This window comes from Amphibalanus amphitrite, unplaced genomic scaffold (genome assembly GCF_019059575.1).
Source record: "Amphibalanus amphitrite isolate SeventyFive unplaced genomic scaffold, NRLGWU_Aamphi_draft 000608F_arrow, whole genome shotgun sequence".
NCBI lineage: Eukaryota > Metazoa > Arthropoda > Thecostraca > Balanomorpha > Balanidae > Amphibalanus > Amphibalanus amphitrite.
Genome location: NW_024882102.1, coordinates 339,559 through 354,404, shown reverse-complemented (window position 1 = coordinate 354,404; position 14,846 = coordinate 339,559). Strand labels below are relative to the sequence as shown.

Below are 14,846 nucleotides of genomic sequence, written 5' to 3'. Positions count from 1 at the left end.
CACGTAGGAAGAAGGAGGATGAGTAATTTCCAAAAGAAATGTGTTGTTCTTCCACAATCTCTTCCTATTAAAGGAGGCATTAACCAAAACATCCCCTTCTCCATATGTGCCGACAACCTGCATGTCAATGTTCTATGCAGTTTGTGCGATATTCTTGCTCAATAATGAGCTGCGGGGCAGAAAGCTTCTTAGGAAAGCTTAGAATAATCACCTCGACCCGTCAGTGAACGCTAAAACACGGCTGACCGGGAACACGGCGGCACGGCTCCAGCCGCCGCGTGGTGCTAGTGTGCGCGTAACTAACGGGGAGACTTCAACGCCTGGCGCCGTCCCGACAGGCTTCCGTTCAACCGCTCGCAGCAGGCTAGGTTTTCGTCCCAGATTTTTTTGATTGGTATCCTACGGCTTCAAACATGCCAGGGACCAATAAAATTTAGTAGTGAAGACGATTAAAAAAAATCAAAATTTGACGATACACCCTAGTAGGTATGCCACGTTTTCAAAGGCAGAAATGAGAATGCATCGATATCGTACAGCGATTTCGGGACATTTTTTAAATACAGAGAACACACATGGTCGAAATAATATTTATCATTGCCAGAGCTAAATAATATCTTTTGGCAGGTAAATCAACAAATGATATCGTGGACGCCGCGTTTTAGTCTGTAGTCACTAAACGGCATGTAGCTCGTCTTTTTCGAAGACTTTGAAGCTGAAATTGAGCACGCACTCATTTCTTAGAACTGGGCATAGGGAAGCAGCTCGTGAGCGTCAGCGAGACAATATTGCATGTTTGGGAACTATGAAGATACTGGGGCTATGACGTCAGTGACTATGGGACGGACAGTGGCGTGGCGACATTAGCCCCGTTTACATAGGGATGGTTGCAAGCTTATATCTCCGTCCGTGATGTTGCAAAAGATGCCAATGGTGCTTAACAATTTACAAAATGATCTCCTCTAAATGTTTGAATGCCACTGCATCGAAATTATCGCCAAATAAACGAGCTAGAGCCTCGTCAAAAATGTCATGTAAACGCGACTAATGCCAGCCACTAGCGATGCGCCGCCGGGCGGGCGCCCTTGTGGGGCTTCGACGCTGACTGACAACGCGCAAGGCCAGCCGGCTTCCCCGGAAGGGATACACGTGACATGGCAAGGGAAACGTGACCTGCCGCACGTGACCTGCCATTCGGGGCACGCGAAATGTCAGCGGAGGTCACGTGACCGGTCAGTGAAGCCATATGACCTATCTCAGGGATGGCATGCCGGATGCCTTGTGGGAAGAGTCGTGATTCGGTGGCCATCAGCATGACAAAAAAAAAACAAACAAACAAACAAAAAAAGGAAATAAACAGCACTTAAACTGGAAGTGAAAAATATTTGAATCCTAGAAATCGGCATGATATATAAGCACAACCAATAAATAATATGCCGCTGGATTTGGCACAGTCAAGATGTCAGGAGTGAACTACTAAAAACTACTACGAACTACGAACTACTTACATAGTAGTAGTGAAGCTCAATGCCCGGAGACCCAGGACATCTAAAAATCGGTTGAAACTTGAAGCCGCAAGCACGCAAATCACACCGGGGTTTATTTTGCCGTCCCGTTCTTGTGTTGCTGCATTGCCTTGCCGCAAAATACATCCATTGCCGGCTCACAGTCGCATGGATTACGAGCCCCACCCAGGCCCCAGCACCTACCCCCACATGCGGGCAGCAGAGGCCCACAGTGGACGGTGAGGGGATGGGGAGGAGGGGAGAGGGCGGGTGGGTGCGCAACAACATCGCCATATATGGTATCGCCGCGGGCGGGGCGGTCGTCAGGCGGGCGGGCGAGGCAGAGGTGCGGGTAGGGGAGGGGGAGGAGGCGGCGGGCGGTACGCAACGCGGTGCGTGGCTGGCGAAACGATATACACGGCGGAGTTCGCTGTAACTTTACCGTGCTTGCGAATTGTAGTTCAGGGGGAGGGGTGAAGGACAGTGCACCATGCATGTAATATGAGGTTTCGTACGAGCGCTTCGTCAACAGGGGTGGGCGCAGCTCGGTAAACTGAGATTTTACACACTATTAACTGTTTTTATTAAATTATACATAAAAGCTACGAATAAATTTGAAACACTAGATGTCAATGATCATTGCTGATACAGGAAAAAAATGCACCATACCCATTACCCAGCCCCTGACCTGTATCTCCAGTGTCAGCAATTCACTATGTAATAATATATTAGCCACTCTCCGCAATATTGTGTGAGGCAGCCTAACCATCTTTCTTTGATAAGTGAGATAGCCCTCCCCAGGGTTGGCTGACCAGTGACCAGTACGAGTTGGTTAGGAGGTCAGGGTCGTCCTGGCGACAAAAACGAGGTCAAATTCCCTAGAGTTGTTACGATCAAATTATGGCAATTTGGGAAGGTGAATTTGGAATGTGAAATTATGACAGATCGGGGTGAGATCAAACAAACCGAATGATAGGGAGGTTTTAATATCACAAGCAGTTTGGGGTAAATGGTTAAAGCTAGTAGATTGGGTTAGGTCAATTATGGCTTGGTGTGATGGGTGCTTTGACGAAAGACTTGTGTGTTTGTGGGAGTTCCTAAGTGGAGTCATTTTTATTCAGGTGAGGTCAAGTGGAACAGGTGAGGTGAGATTGGGTCACGTGAGGTAAGGTCAGGTGCATAATATGAGATCAGAGGCCAGTTTTACCAACAGATGCTGGCCTCAGCTCAGATAATCAGGTTACGTCAGGTCACGTCACCTGTGGCCTGACCACGTGCGAGGTGAGGGCACGTCAAATAAAGCCAGGTTATATGAGGTGACGTGTGTCCCCCAGTCAGGTTATTTTAGGTCAGACCAGGATTCGGTCGTAAGGTCATGTGTCGTAATTCGTAACTTACGTGGTCATCGACGGAGTAGGTGAGCTCTCCGTCATCGTAAAGCACGAACCACCGACGCTGCCAGCGCTGAAACGACAGAAACGCAAACCGGTCAGATCACACAAGAAAAAGATTCGAGCGGCTGGGGAGTGGGTAATAGGACACGATGAGTTTTTTATCAAAGATATACTGAACCATAATCAGTAATCACCTATTCTCGCATGCGATTGGAGCAGTTCAACAGATTGAGACGGGGGGAGGGGAGAGGGGAACAACACGGTGAAACAAGCGTCTACCGGCAGCGCTCGTAGACGGGATACCACCGAAGCAGTGTGTCTAAAAAGAAGTCGAAATCAATCAATGTCACGTCACAGCTAAAGCATAGCAGTTCCAACTGATACGCTATCTTACAGTTAACCAAGCAAAAAAAAAATTGAGAATCGAGTGTCGCGGTCGAACAATTTCAATCGTTATTCGTGAATTAGGACAGGTATTACAAGCCGATTGGGGAGAAGCGATAGGCTTTCCAGGTGTCTAAATTTGACAGGTTCTGACCATTTTCCCATTTCGACAGACCTCAATCTCACATTGATTGAGGCATTACTTGAGAAGGCAGCCGGTTAATTGCAATAGCACGCTCCGTTTGCACATGTACAGTGCGGCAAATTAGCCAACCACGCCTAACAGTGCAACGTATTCTGCAGACGTGAAACTTTCAATCTTTACAAGTTAAAAGCGTTGAGAAATAAGTAACAAAATTTTCCGTGAGAACATTCGCCCACATCTTCCTCAAATATTCACGCTCCTGCGGATGATAGGATACACGGGCGCAAAATGTTTCGATATTCTACTCCATTATAAAAGTTCTCCGAATGCTAAAATTTGACGACGAGACCCGCAGACTACCAAGCCACGATCTTGATCACTTGACAAGTGTGATGTGATTGCTCTATCATAGCTATCTATCCATTATCTTGTTCTGATCACCTCATATCCTGTTTGCCATGGATACTGTGGGAAATGGGACACTGGGGCCTCATTTCACTTGTGTCTCGTTCAGATTTGAAAATAAGGACGATCTAATGTATCCGGCACACCTCCTTTTCAGCGCATATGGCTAAAAACTAATTGATGAAAGATTGTTATGATCAAAATGTGACTGATATTTACTAATATTACGATACATGTTGTTTTCGCCAGTTGTAAAATCTGACCGGTTGCTGTTGTTCGACCAGATTCTATTCTCCGCGACCAAAACTGCATGATGAAAAGTCAAAAAAACGCTTATGGTATGGTACCTACTCATATGAAGCGTTTACCGGTGTCAGTGTACACTTCCTCCTACATACGAGTCACTCTCCCCTTCCTACTCTCCCCTCTTCCTCTTCCTCATCCTCTCTCACAATTCGCGCCGGTGACAGAGCAGAACGGCGCGTGAAACAGAATAACGGAGAAAGCGAGACGACTTCGCTATCCTCCAAAGGACTCCTACCGTATTGTGGAGCACAGGATGATGGGCCAATACAGGAAGTGGACACAGTAGTTAGCCGCTGAACTGAATCGACGCTAAGGCGTGACGAAGAAAAAGGAAGCATACGGGATAGCATGGCATGTTTGGTAAGACATGACATGACATTACATGGTACGCGTTGACAGGGCATGATTCGGCAAGGAACGCTGAGCGACAGGGATTATAGGGAATGGCACGGAACCGCTTGGAGACAGAAGCCGCATTGCAAACTGTGGCATTGCAAAACTCGGAGTCTGCAAGGGCAAGGATGATCTATCATCTCTGCTGAACTCTGCGCGTTCTCATGAAGGAGTAGCATGGCCACAAAAGCGGGTCGCCATAAGAGTATTCACTATTCGCACACTGATCAATGCACTCACACATACCGAAGCAACGACTATAAGTATGTGAAATCAAGCATCGTTCCGTCGAAGACTTCATGAGCGCCAGCCTCCATGAGGCCCATGAATAACAATACGAACTAGCATTTATGTGAGCTAAATGCTCCAACGAATGCTGCATCACCCCGAGGCACAACCTCTCTTCACCACACCTGGTCCCTCCGTGCAGTGGGACCCCTCCCTCCATACCAGAATAGAAAGGGCGTTCTGACACGCACGTGCGGTGTGCACTGAGACCGTCGGCCCTGTGTGCTCCCAGCACGTGGCTAAATCCGGCGCACCAACACGTGCGCAGGGGCGGTCACGGAGCAAAGCCTGGCGTCGGGTGTCGGTCCACCGCCACAGCGCGAGCATAATGGAAGGAGAGGAGAAAGGGATGCTTTTGCGCTTAGTGTTGAATGCGGAGGTAAACGATATCTGAAAACATTTCTTTTTGTGGCTAATTTGATGGGACAGCTTTGAAAAAGCATAATTACTGCTCCTGAAACAACAGCATAAACATAAGAACTTTTGAGTTTTGATAATAAAAATCAAACCGTCTCAATCCTACCAAGCATTGCATGGAAAGTCTAAATATGTTGCAATGTCACTGAAGGAACAATCATGCAAAGGTAAACACCTCACTGTGAAGCAACAGCTGCCTCATGCCTATCGAGTAACCTTCAATATCACCGCCGGGCGTATGAGACCTGAGATTACTCCGGAGCTATCTTTTGACTTTGTAGAATACCGCCGTGTAATGTCACCACCAACGGTCGAATCCATCAGCCCTTTTTAGTTGCCGCGTGCATTACTTACACATTTGCGATTGCAGCACCAAAGTGCGGTCTCCTTGGATAAGATAGCACACAAAATGTGTCAGTGTGCTCTAAGCAAATAAGGAAAGAGACAATTTTGAAAAAAAAAAGTTTATTGAGGGTAAGTGCGAGGTAGAAGCAGACTCACAGAAGAAGACGTGTCCTTATATAATATGGGCCTTCAATTCCTTTAGGGTGGAGGCCTGCTATTCCACCGGAACTTTGCGGCCCTCCAGACCTGCACATGTTGAACCTTTGGGGCCTCTGATCTATGCACCCTCTCCAGTCCTGCCAGCCACTCCGCCCGGCCCCTGAACAGCGGATTTGTCAGTTCATCTTGCCTTTAGTGGCGCAAATCCCTCGAATACATCAATGCAATACTCGCGTCCGAATTTGATAGTGGCATACAGGGACATCCATTATTCAAACCACTCCTTGCATCAATCCTCACCGCCTCTTCTCGCCACCTTATGTCATCGCGGACAGGGATGGGCGGAGCCTCCCAAATAAGGTCAACAGGTGAACGGATGCGGTCACCGGCTGATGCCCAAATAAGGTGTGATCCAGCCGGACCGGTTCGCTCGCGCCCGAGGTCAAGGTCAATTGACGGAGCTCCGTTTCGGCGGCTGCCCCGGTAGCGGAAGGTGAAGTAGGCCATAGCCGGAGATTATTGAGTTCCTGGGAAGCCTTCCCAGCAGTCAGCACCCAACTGTCGATGGCATCAGTGAAGGGAATGATATATTTTATGTTCTCATCGCCCTTCACCAGTTATACAAAAAAAAACTAGCCCACGAGAGAAAAAGACCATATTTAAGTGACCAACGAATCAATGACCACGCAGCAATACAATCTGAACATATACAATTGTAGAATTTGCTACAATAGCTACCAAGTATCAACCGTTTAACAGCTAAATCCTTAATGACCTACACAGTGGCACTCCCATCCTGATTAAATCTCTCAAGAGTAAATAAACGACCACTCGATTCACACAAGCAACCATGCAGGTGCGGACAACAGTTACAGATGATAAAGGCAGATTACACCACTTCATGAGCTAGCAAATCAGCCGTTAGGGATCGATGGCTTAAATTTGTTTATCCTTGTAGTGTTCATCCTTGTGTAGTTTATCCTTGTGTAGTGTTCAAGTTGCCGGTACCCCTTTGATCATTGAAGCGTTTGATGACAGTAGCAATATGAGACCACACCCCAATGCCAGCACCCGCACGAGCTGACCCTTCGGTCACCAGGTCACAAAGGTCACAGAGGTCAGGTCGGCCAGTGGTCAGGCACTACTGGTTGAGCAGTGGTCAGACAGTACAGTGGTCACACAGGTCACACCGGTCAGGTTACCGGTCTGACAGGTCAGATCACTGGGAGTGGCTGACCAAAGGCACACGTCAACATGGCAGGTCATTAGGCCGACCAGTCCACACTCAATAAGGGAGACGGTGTTTCGATATTGGTTACCTTATGTAACGTATTGGGAAAACCAGGAAATGAGCGTCATTTCATCAACAGGTGGATATTTTTGCGTGATATAAGTGTTGTGTCATGGCGAATTCAGGAAATGCTGCAAATTCTATTGAATACAGAAAATGAGATGCGACATAAAGTTGAGATCTAATGATCCGATTTTTAGTTACCTATTATCTCAGAAAAAGAGTTCTTTTGTTTTTCATAGAAAGCACACTTAACGTTAGTTTGTGGCCCATCTAATGCTTCGCAATCACCAATAATACTGTGCTACCTCGATTGCTCAGGTAATTCCACCTAATACCTGCGCCGCGGGCATCAAATACTAGGAAAAAATGTCCGCATACATACTTCGCATACTCGCAATATCGTGTATCTCTGTAGACTAAGCCCTGTAAAGTGCAGAAGATAAGCCACCGGACGCGACATAAGTACCGGGTGTCAATCGTGTTCAAATCTAACACATCGTGACTTCACCGCTGACACACATTGCAAATCCGACCATTCGCACATCCGAGAGTGATGCGCGATAAAGATATCGCGCATCGATTTGTGCAGCGAAATCGTATCATCGCTCTGCTCTTAGTTCAATAGAGCGGCAATCTACGTCTTATGCGCGCAAGTCACGCCATAAAATCTCGGCCGCAGCGGCGATGACCTCGGAGGGGGGGGGGGGCAAGGGAGGGGGAGACAGTCGGGGGGGGGGGTCAGACGGGCCACTTCATCGCTCGGTACGCTCGCTACCTGGAGAGCTGCATCGCCCGGGCGCACGGGCGCCCATATAGGTCACTGCCGTCAGCGCCCTGGCTAACAGCTGGTGGACAAGGTCGACGGGGCCACGCGGCCATCAGCGCCCAGACAGGCTGGGCAGACGGGGAGGACGGACAGGGCAGCCCAGACAGGGCGGCAGACAGGGGGGCCAGACACGGGGAAGACGGGACAGGTCGAGCAGACAGGCGCGGCACATCACATCCTAGACAGGGTGACAGACAGGGGGTAGACAGGGGTACATCGCGTGCAGACAGGGCGACCCATGGACAGGGAACAAATCTCAGCCCAGACAGTGCGAAGTGCAGTGTCTAGTGTCTACTATGTCTAGTCCAGAATTGGAGGATCAAAAGCATGCGACTTCAAAGTTTCGGTGACACGAAATTTTTTGTCAAGGCTACAGGTCAATCCGAGGTCACGGGCAAAGCCACACTGGCGGGACACATCGGTAACACCTTGAACCAGTTTCCAGGGGGGTCACCGTCTGCGAGGGGTGCAGGCTGCACGTGCTGGGGGCGGAAAACCGTTTTGACGTGAGGTCCTCTGGCTCAAAGAAATTTTGAGCTATCAACCTCAAAATCGGTTCAATGGTAGTCCCAGGCAAGGCCTCCAAAATAGTGTACATTTGGTTGAGCTAAACTCTGTGGTGCACGAGCTAGGTACGTGCAAGCCGATTGCACCCCTTCGTACGTTGCCACGCCTGCAGGGTAAACGGCAGCTCTAACTGGTTCAAAACTTGCAGGTCATAATAAGAATACATTGAGTCATGACATTCCGGCGAGATAATATCCGAGGGGTGCAAGCTGCGCGTGCGGGGGGCGGGTAACGGCTTTGACTAGGGATCCTCTGATCCCGGGAAACGTCCAGGGGCGCACCCAGGATTTTCCAGGGGAGGGGGCCCGGGCTCAAAGGGGCCTCCGTGTTCCGCTTGCCAGGGGGCCTTTTCTCTATCGAGGGGGCCTCCAAATGGCTTACTTTTTGACGGCCTCTGTATGTTTGGTGACGTTCTTAGCGTTATTAGTAAAGCTTAACCCTCACCCTGGCAGGGGGGTCGATGCGACCCCCCCTAAGGTTTTTCAAAGATAGCGTAAAATTGGCGGCGCGCAACGCCGCTAAATTTGGCACAACCTATGGGGCAACCTTTTTTCATGTGATCTGCAAATTTCAGGTCCGGTCGACCTTGGGTCAGGCCACCATGTCAGAAAAACGGGTACAAGGTTATGGTCAAATTTAATTTTTTATGTACCTGTCCAACGCACAGTTTTGGACTGATTTCCTTCAAACTTTCAGGATGTGCTAAGTTCACCGAGCTGTATAATATGTAGTTCGTTTTTTATGTCACTGACCTGAGGTCAGTTAGGGGTCATTACGTCGTAATGTTAAGCCTATGGGAAAATATTCAAATAACTCCTATTCGGAAAATATAGAGATGTCCGCTTCGTTGTATCCCTTTTGTTCTTTGATACCACAGTACTTAACATAATGTCACTCGGTGTTTCTTTGTTTGGTGTACTTATCTAAGGTTCAGGTCAAATGAGGTCAACTCAGGTCAAATGACGTTTGTGCCGATAACTTGTCACATAATAGAACAGGTTTCAAAATGGTATCATTCTGTTCCTCTTGAACAGCTGAGTCGAATGATATGCAACATTAAGCATTTCAACCATTCCTAAGACTTAAGTTTTACTTAAGTTGTGCACTTAAGTACACTTTAATACCTACACTTTTAAGTACACTTAAGCAAACAAAAAAAGTATATCATTCGACACGCCTTGACGTGCTGAGTTCACTGGTGCTTTTGTTTTGCTCTATCTTAACCCGCGCCGGGCCGGGGGGTGTTTGAACACCCCCCCCCGGCGGCTTTTCGCAGCTCCGCGCCGCCGTTTTTAACACACCTGTTCGTGCATCTTTTCCGCACATGCTGTGAAAATTTCAGACCCAGGTCTCTCAAGGTCAGGTCAGAAACAAATTAGAATGTTCGTCATGGCTACACCGACCGCACGATTGCCTTGAAACTTTCAGCGATTGATGAGAGTAACAGTGTATCTCGTGTATCCTATAAAAGCGTGTATAAAAACCTATTAAACGTGTATCTCGGAATTTCGATATCGGTGACCTAAGGTCAGGTCAATTTTGCGGCCTCTCTATTATAATTCAATGGGAGAAAATTGAAAGGCGTCTGTTTTGCACGAACGCCATTCTAGACACTCTCAAACATCGGGATGTAGGTAAAATGGACACACTGAACCCGAAAATTGCACCTGTGACCCGGAGTGTGACCCCTCGTTCTGAGATGTCCCCGAGGTCATCTCAGGTCACGAATAGTATCTAACAGTTTTTTGCTAATAACTTCTGATAGAGGCATGATAGAGCGATGAAAACGCCTTAGATGTGTTCGGCTCGACGATGCGGATCGACTGATATGCAACATGACCTTTTCCGGTCAGGTCCTGAGGTCAAATTTTTAAGTTGACTTTTCAAGGTCAACTTATAGTTCATTCGACGCGTTTTGACAAGAGGAACACGATTCTGGCAAAAGTAATGTCGTGGCTTTTTTGAGTCAGAAGTTATTGCCGAAAAACACTGTTCGTAAAAAACGGCAATTTTTGGAGTTTTTGCCCTCTGGAGGCTAAACCGTTGACCTGAGGTCAAATCTGAGGACATATTGGCGAAAGAGCGTCAAAAGAGCTATCGAATGCGCTTTTCCGCGGCGCTGTAGCTCTATCGGTTCCCGAGTTAGCCGTTGGCAGTTTCCAAAATGTTGAAATAGCCAACATTTTACCTTTGGTGACCTCTGGTAACCTGACCTTTGACCTGACCCAAAAAATGACTGAAGTGTTTTCGTACTTATTTTGGACGCTCTTTTGAATGCCGCTTACCGCGTGTCGCTACGTGACCCAGGAGCCGAGTTAGAAGGGGGGTTTTCAGACACCCCCCCCCGGCCCGGCGCGGAAGTCGCGGAGCACCTGCCCGGCGCGGGTTAATTAAATCAAAAGTTATCAGCGAAAACTTTTGACCTGTTTTAGCAAATTTTTTACAATTATACCTCCCAAAAACCCCTAAATATTGACCTAGAGCAACCAAATTTGCACAGGGACGAGGATTTTAAGAGGGCCACCTACCTACCAAATTTGGTATTTCTAGGTGCCATAGGATCCAATCGCGAGGGGGGTCGCATCGACCCCCCCCCCCCCTCTGCCAGGCCGCGTTATGAAAAATGCCCTGCCAGGGCGAGGCGCTGCCCGGATAGGACCTCTTGTGAAGAGGGGCCTCCTATCCAGAGATGGCCTCTTTCCCAGAGACGGTCTCCTTCCAGAGGGGATCCAGAGAGAGTCCTGCCAGAAGGGGCCTCTTGTGCAGAGGGAGCCTTCCATCAGGAGAGGGCATAAAGGGTCTCGTTCAAGAGGCCAGAGGGGCCTCCTGACTCCTGCCCAGAAAGGGCCCCTGTGCAGAGGAAGCCTCGGGGTCTCCTGCCCATAAAGGAGCTCCTGCCAGATGGGGCCTCCTGGCTCCTGCCTAGATAGGGCCCTCTGTGCAGAAGGGAGCGTCCCATCCAGAAGGGGCCTCCTAAGCATAAAAGGTCCTCTGCCAGAGGGGACTCCTGCCCATAAAGGGTCTCCTGCCAGAGGGGGCCTCCTGGCTCCTGCCCACAAAGGGCCTCCTGTGCAGAGGGAGTCTCGGGGCCTCCTGCCCATATAGGATCTCCTGCCGGAGGGGGCCTCCTGGCTCCTACCCAGATAGGACATTTTGTGCAGAGGGGGCCTCCTGACTGCTGCCAAGATATGTCCTCTTATGCAGAGAGAGACTCCCATCCAGAGAGGGCCTCCTGCCCAGAAAGGGTCTCCTGCAAGAGGCCAGAGGGGCCCCCTGACTCCGGCCCAGAAAGGGCCCCTAAGTAGAGGAAACCTCGGGGCCTCCTGCCCAGTATAAGATTTCCTGCCAGAGGGGGCCTCCTGCCCAGTATAAGATTTCCTGCCAGAGGGGGCCTCCTGGCTCCCACCCAGATAGGGCCATCTGTGCAGAAGGGAGCCTCCCATGCAGAAGGGGCCTACTAAGCAGAAAAGGTGTCCTGCCAGAGGGGCCTCCTGCCTATAAAGGCTTTCCTGCCAGAGGGGGCCTCCTGCTCCTGTCCAGAAAGGGCCTCCTGTGAAGAGCGAGCCTCGGGGCCTCCTGCTCATGAATGATCTCCTGCCAGAGGGGGCCTCTTGATTCCTGCCCAGATAGGGCCTCTTGTGAGAGGTGCCTCAAATCCAGAAGGGGCCTCCTGTGCATAAAAGGTCCCCTGCCAGACGGGGCCTCCTGCCCATCAAGGGTCGCTTACCAGAGGGGGCCTCCTGTGCAGAGGGAGCCTCGGGGGCCTCCTGCCCATGAAGGATCTCCTGCCAGAGGGGGCCTCTTGATTCCTGCCCAGATAGGGCCTCCTGTGAGAAGGTGCCTCACATCCAGAAGGGGCCTCCTGCCCATCAAGGGTCGCCTACCAGAGGGGGCCTCCTGGCCTCTGCCCAGATAGTGCATCTTGTGCAGAATTATAGTAGGTTAGGCAGGAAAGTCAAGTGTAAAAGTACCCTAAGCGGTGCACAGGGGGCCTCCTAATTATGACCGAGCGGGGGGGGGGCCGGGCCCCAAGGCCCCCCCCCCCTTGGGTGCGCCACTGGAAACGTCGATCTAGCGACACAAAAGTCGGTACACTGATAGAACTAGACACACGCTACATGATGTTATGAAAATGACTGCACTGGGGTGCCTGGGACATGAACTATGCACGTGCAGTTAATTCATATCTTACTGTAGGTAGATCTCCACATGAATCTCACGTGCTTTCAAGCATTTCATGGATGTTTCGTTTGGTTTCAGGTTCAGTCCAAGCTCAGTCTGGGTTTCGGTGGTTTGGCCCGGTGTGTGCCCTCAGTACCGTTCCTCCAATTCTGGCCCAAGGCAACGCAAGAGCGCTGCCGGCATCTAGTCTAGCGACTAGAAAGGGAGCGCTAGACATTATGTAGCATCGTAGCCAGACAGAGTCGCCAGTCACTGCCAGATAGTGGTCCTCATAACGACAAAACAGGTCATCCAGCGAGTTCAGATAGACAGTAGTCAGACACGACAGACAGGGAAACTTATCTGATGTATCTATCCGACTTTACTTAGTGACTCAGTGAAGTCAGACAAAGTGACCATCACGAGCGAAAAGGACTGTCAAAAGCCCAGGCCAAAGCTACTTCAACACGATCATTGGTCATTCCGCGTCATGGAACGGCCGAGAACAGCAAACTACCCAGAGGAAGCCGGCAGTTTACAAAGACTGTTCCAGATAATTCAGAGGTGAGGCCGCCAGACTTGCCGGGAGAAGTCGAAAATCACGGAAAATCACACAACTCCGCACGGAAGTGACGCAGATGATGGAATTCCATAGGAGAGGCTGCAAGGCATGGGACAGTGTCAGATGTCGTGGGCGATTGGTGGAATCGATGAATGTTCTTTCCCACAGACGGCCTGCAAGCGAAGCGATTTCCCCAGGTGACTTCACGCGAAGCGAGAGGCTCGACATCGTCTCGGTACCACTCGCTATTGGCCGGTCCGAATCAAACCTTCCTGAGAAATGTCACTTCCCGAATAAAAACGATTTTCACGCCGTTTTCTAGGAGCTCACTCCTTCGTTAGGAGGCCTAAGAGACGAGAGACCAGCAGCTCATCGCTCATAACAGTTTCCTTATGAAAAGTCAGTGTGCTTGTCTTGTTTGGCAAATGCTTGTCTATCAGACCCACCGAACGCCCAAAACTCTAAGAGTATAGACCACTGACCAGTAGACCATCCGACCAACAATTTGACCAACCATCCAACCGCCCAACCAGTCAACCAACCGTCCCACCAGCAGACCAGCCGCCAGACCAACCGTCCAACCGCGCTACCAGCTGACTCCCATCACAGTCGCCCATTCATTACTGCTCCCCTCCCTCCCCTCCCCACTGTACTGGGATAGCTTGTTTACAGCTAGTGCGGTCAGCCGGGTGAAAGTCCCCTCCCCTCCCCCTCCCCGGCTGGCCGCCGCCCCGCCCCTCCCCCACAGCGGCGCCGCTGGTGCAGAGGCGAAGGGAGGGAAGCGCTTTTGGAGTGGACCTCAGACCTGGGGTAAGAGAATGGACAGAATTCAGATTGATAGGCAGTGCAGAGGAATGAAATATCTGACGCCAAAGTGCCGAGAACCAGCCAAATGCAAGTGCATACTGCAGTGATGTGCCAAATGGCGCCTCCCTTGCCGCAAACAAATCACTGAAGTTTCCATTACTGATAAGTGATGATGAAACAAGCTGGAAGATTTCCATGTAAGTGGACTTCCGTATTCCTATAACCACTATCCCAGGGCTTACCACAGAAGTAATCTCTGATTACATAGAACAGGCATTCCGAGAAAAGAATCCGATCCTTGTCAGAATATTGAGTGTGTCGTAACCGGTTGATTGCTACAATCGCCGGCTTTTGATGGACGGAAAGCAATCGTCTAACAGGTATGGGATGGCCACTGGCCAGTTATCTATTGGTCATTCTGGCAGTCTCTTGCTCTGCCCTGTGGCTCTTCTGACCTTGTCCGCTTACCGAATCTCGCAGCTCTACCTCGCGGCTCTTATGATCACCGTGCCCGTCGCCCACCAAATCTGGCGGCTCTGCTGCGTGTTGCCCCGCGGCTATAGCTTGAGCGCCGAGCGCCCGAGAGCCCGAACGCCGGCGCCTAGCCTGCCGACACCGTCCTTATACCGGCCGGCCCTTCACTCACGCGTCGAGGCGGGGGAGCGAGGCGGCCGGCAGGCTGCGGCGGTCGCCGGGCTGACCGATGCAACTGACCACCAGTTAGTCAGTGGTCAGAAAGGTGTCCATGTGAACAATGCGCTCCCGTTGCCAGTCCACGGTGCAGTGAATGGGTCACACCGAGCCGTGGTCACGAAAAACTGAACAAACAAAATAGAACGGTAGGTAGTGCAAGAGAAAAACTCCCTAAAAAGGATTAGTTGAGATGGAACA

General features: G+C 50.2%; 1 protein-coding gene across 1 annotated transcript in view; it reads right to left on the bottom strand.

Annotated features, from left to right (window-relative positions):
* The window catches only part of LOC122363173 (protein outspread-like), a 92,550-nt gene that overhangs the window by 51,587 nt on the left and 26,117 nt on the right, over positions 1-14,846 (bottom strand). Inside the window, exon 3 of the mRNA XM_043332133.1 lies at positions 2,901-2,966. Coding sequence (XP_043188068.1) covers positions 2,901-2,966 — 66 coding nt within the window. The remainder of the gene's footprint in view (positions 1-2,900; positions 2,967-14,846) is intronic.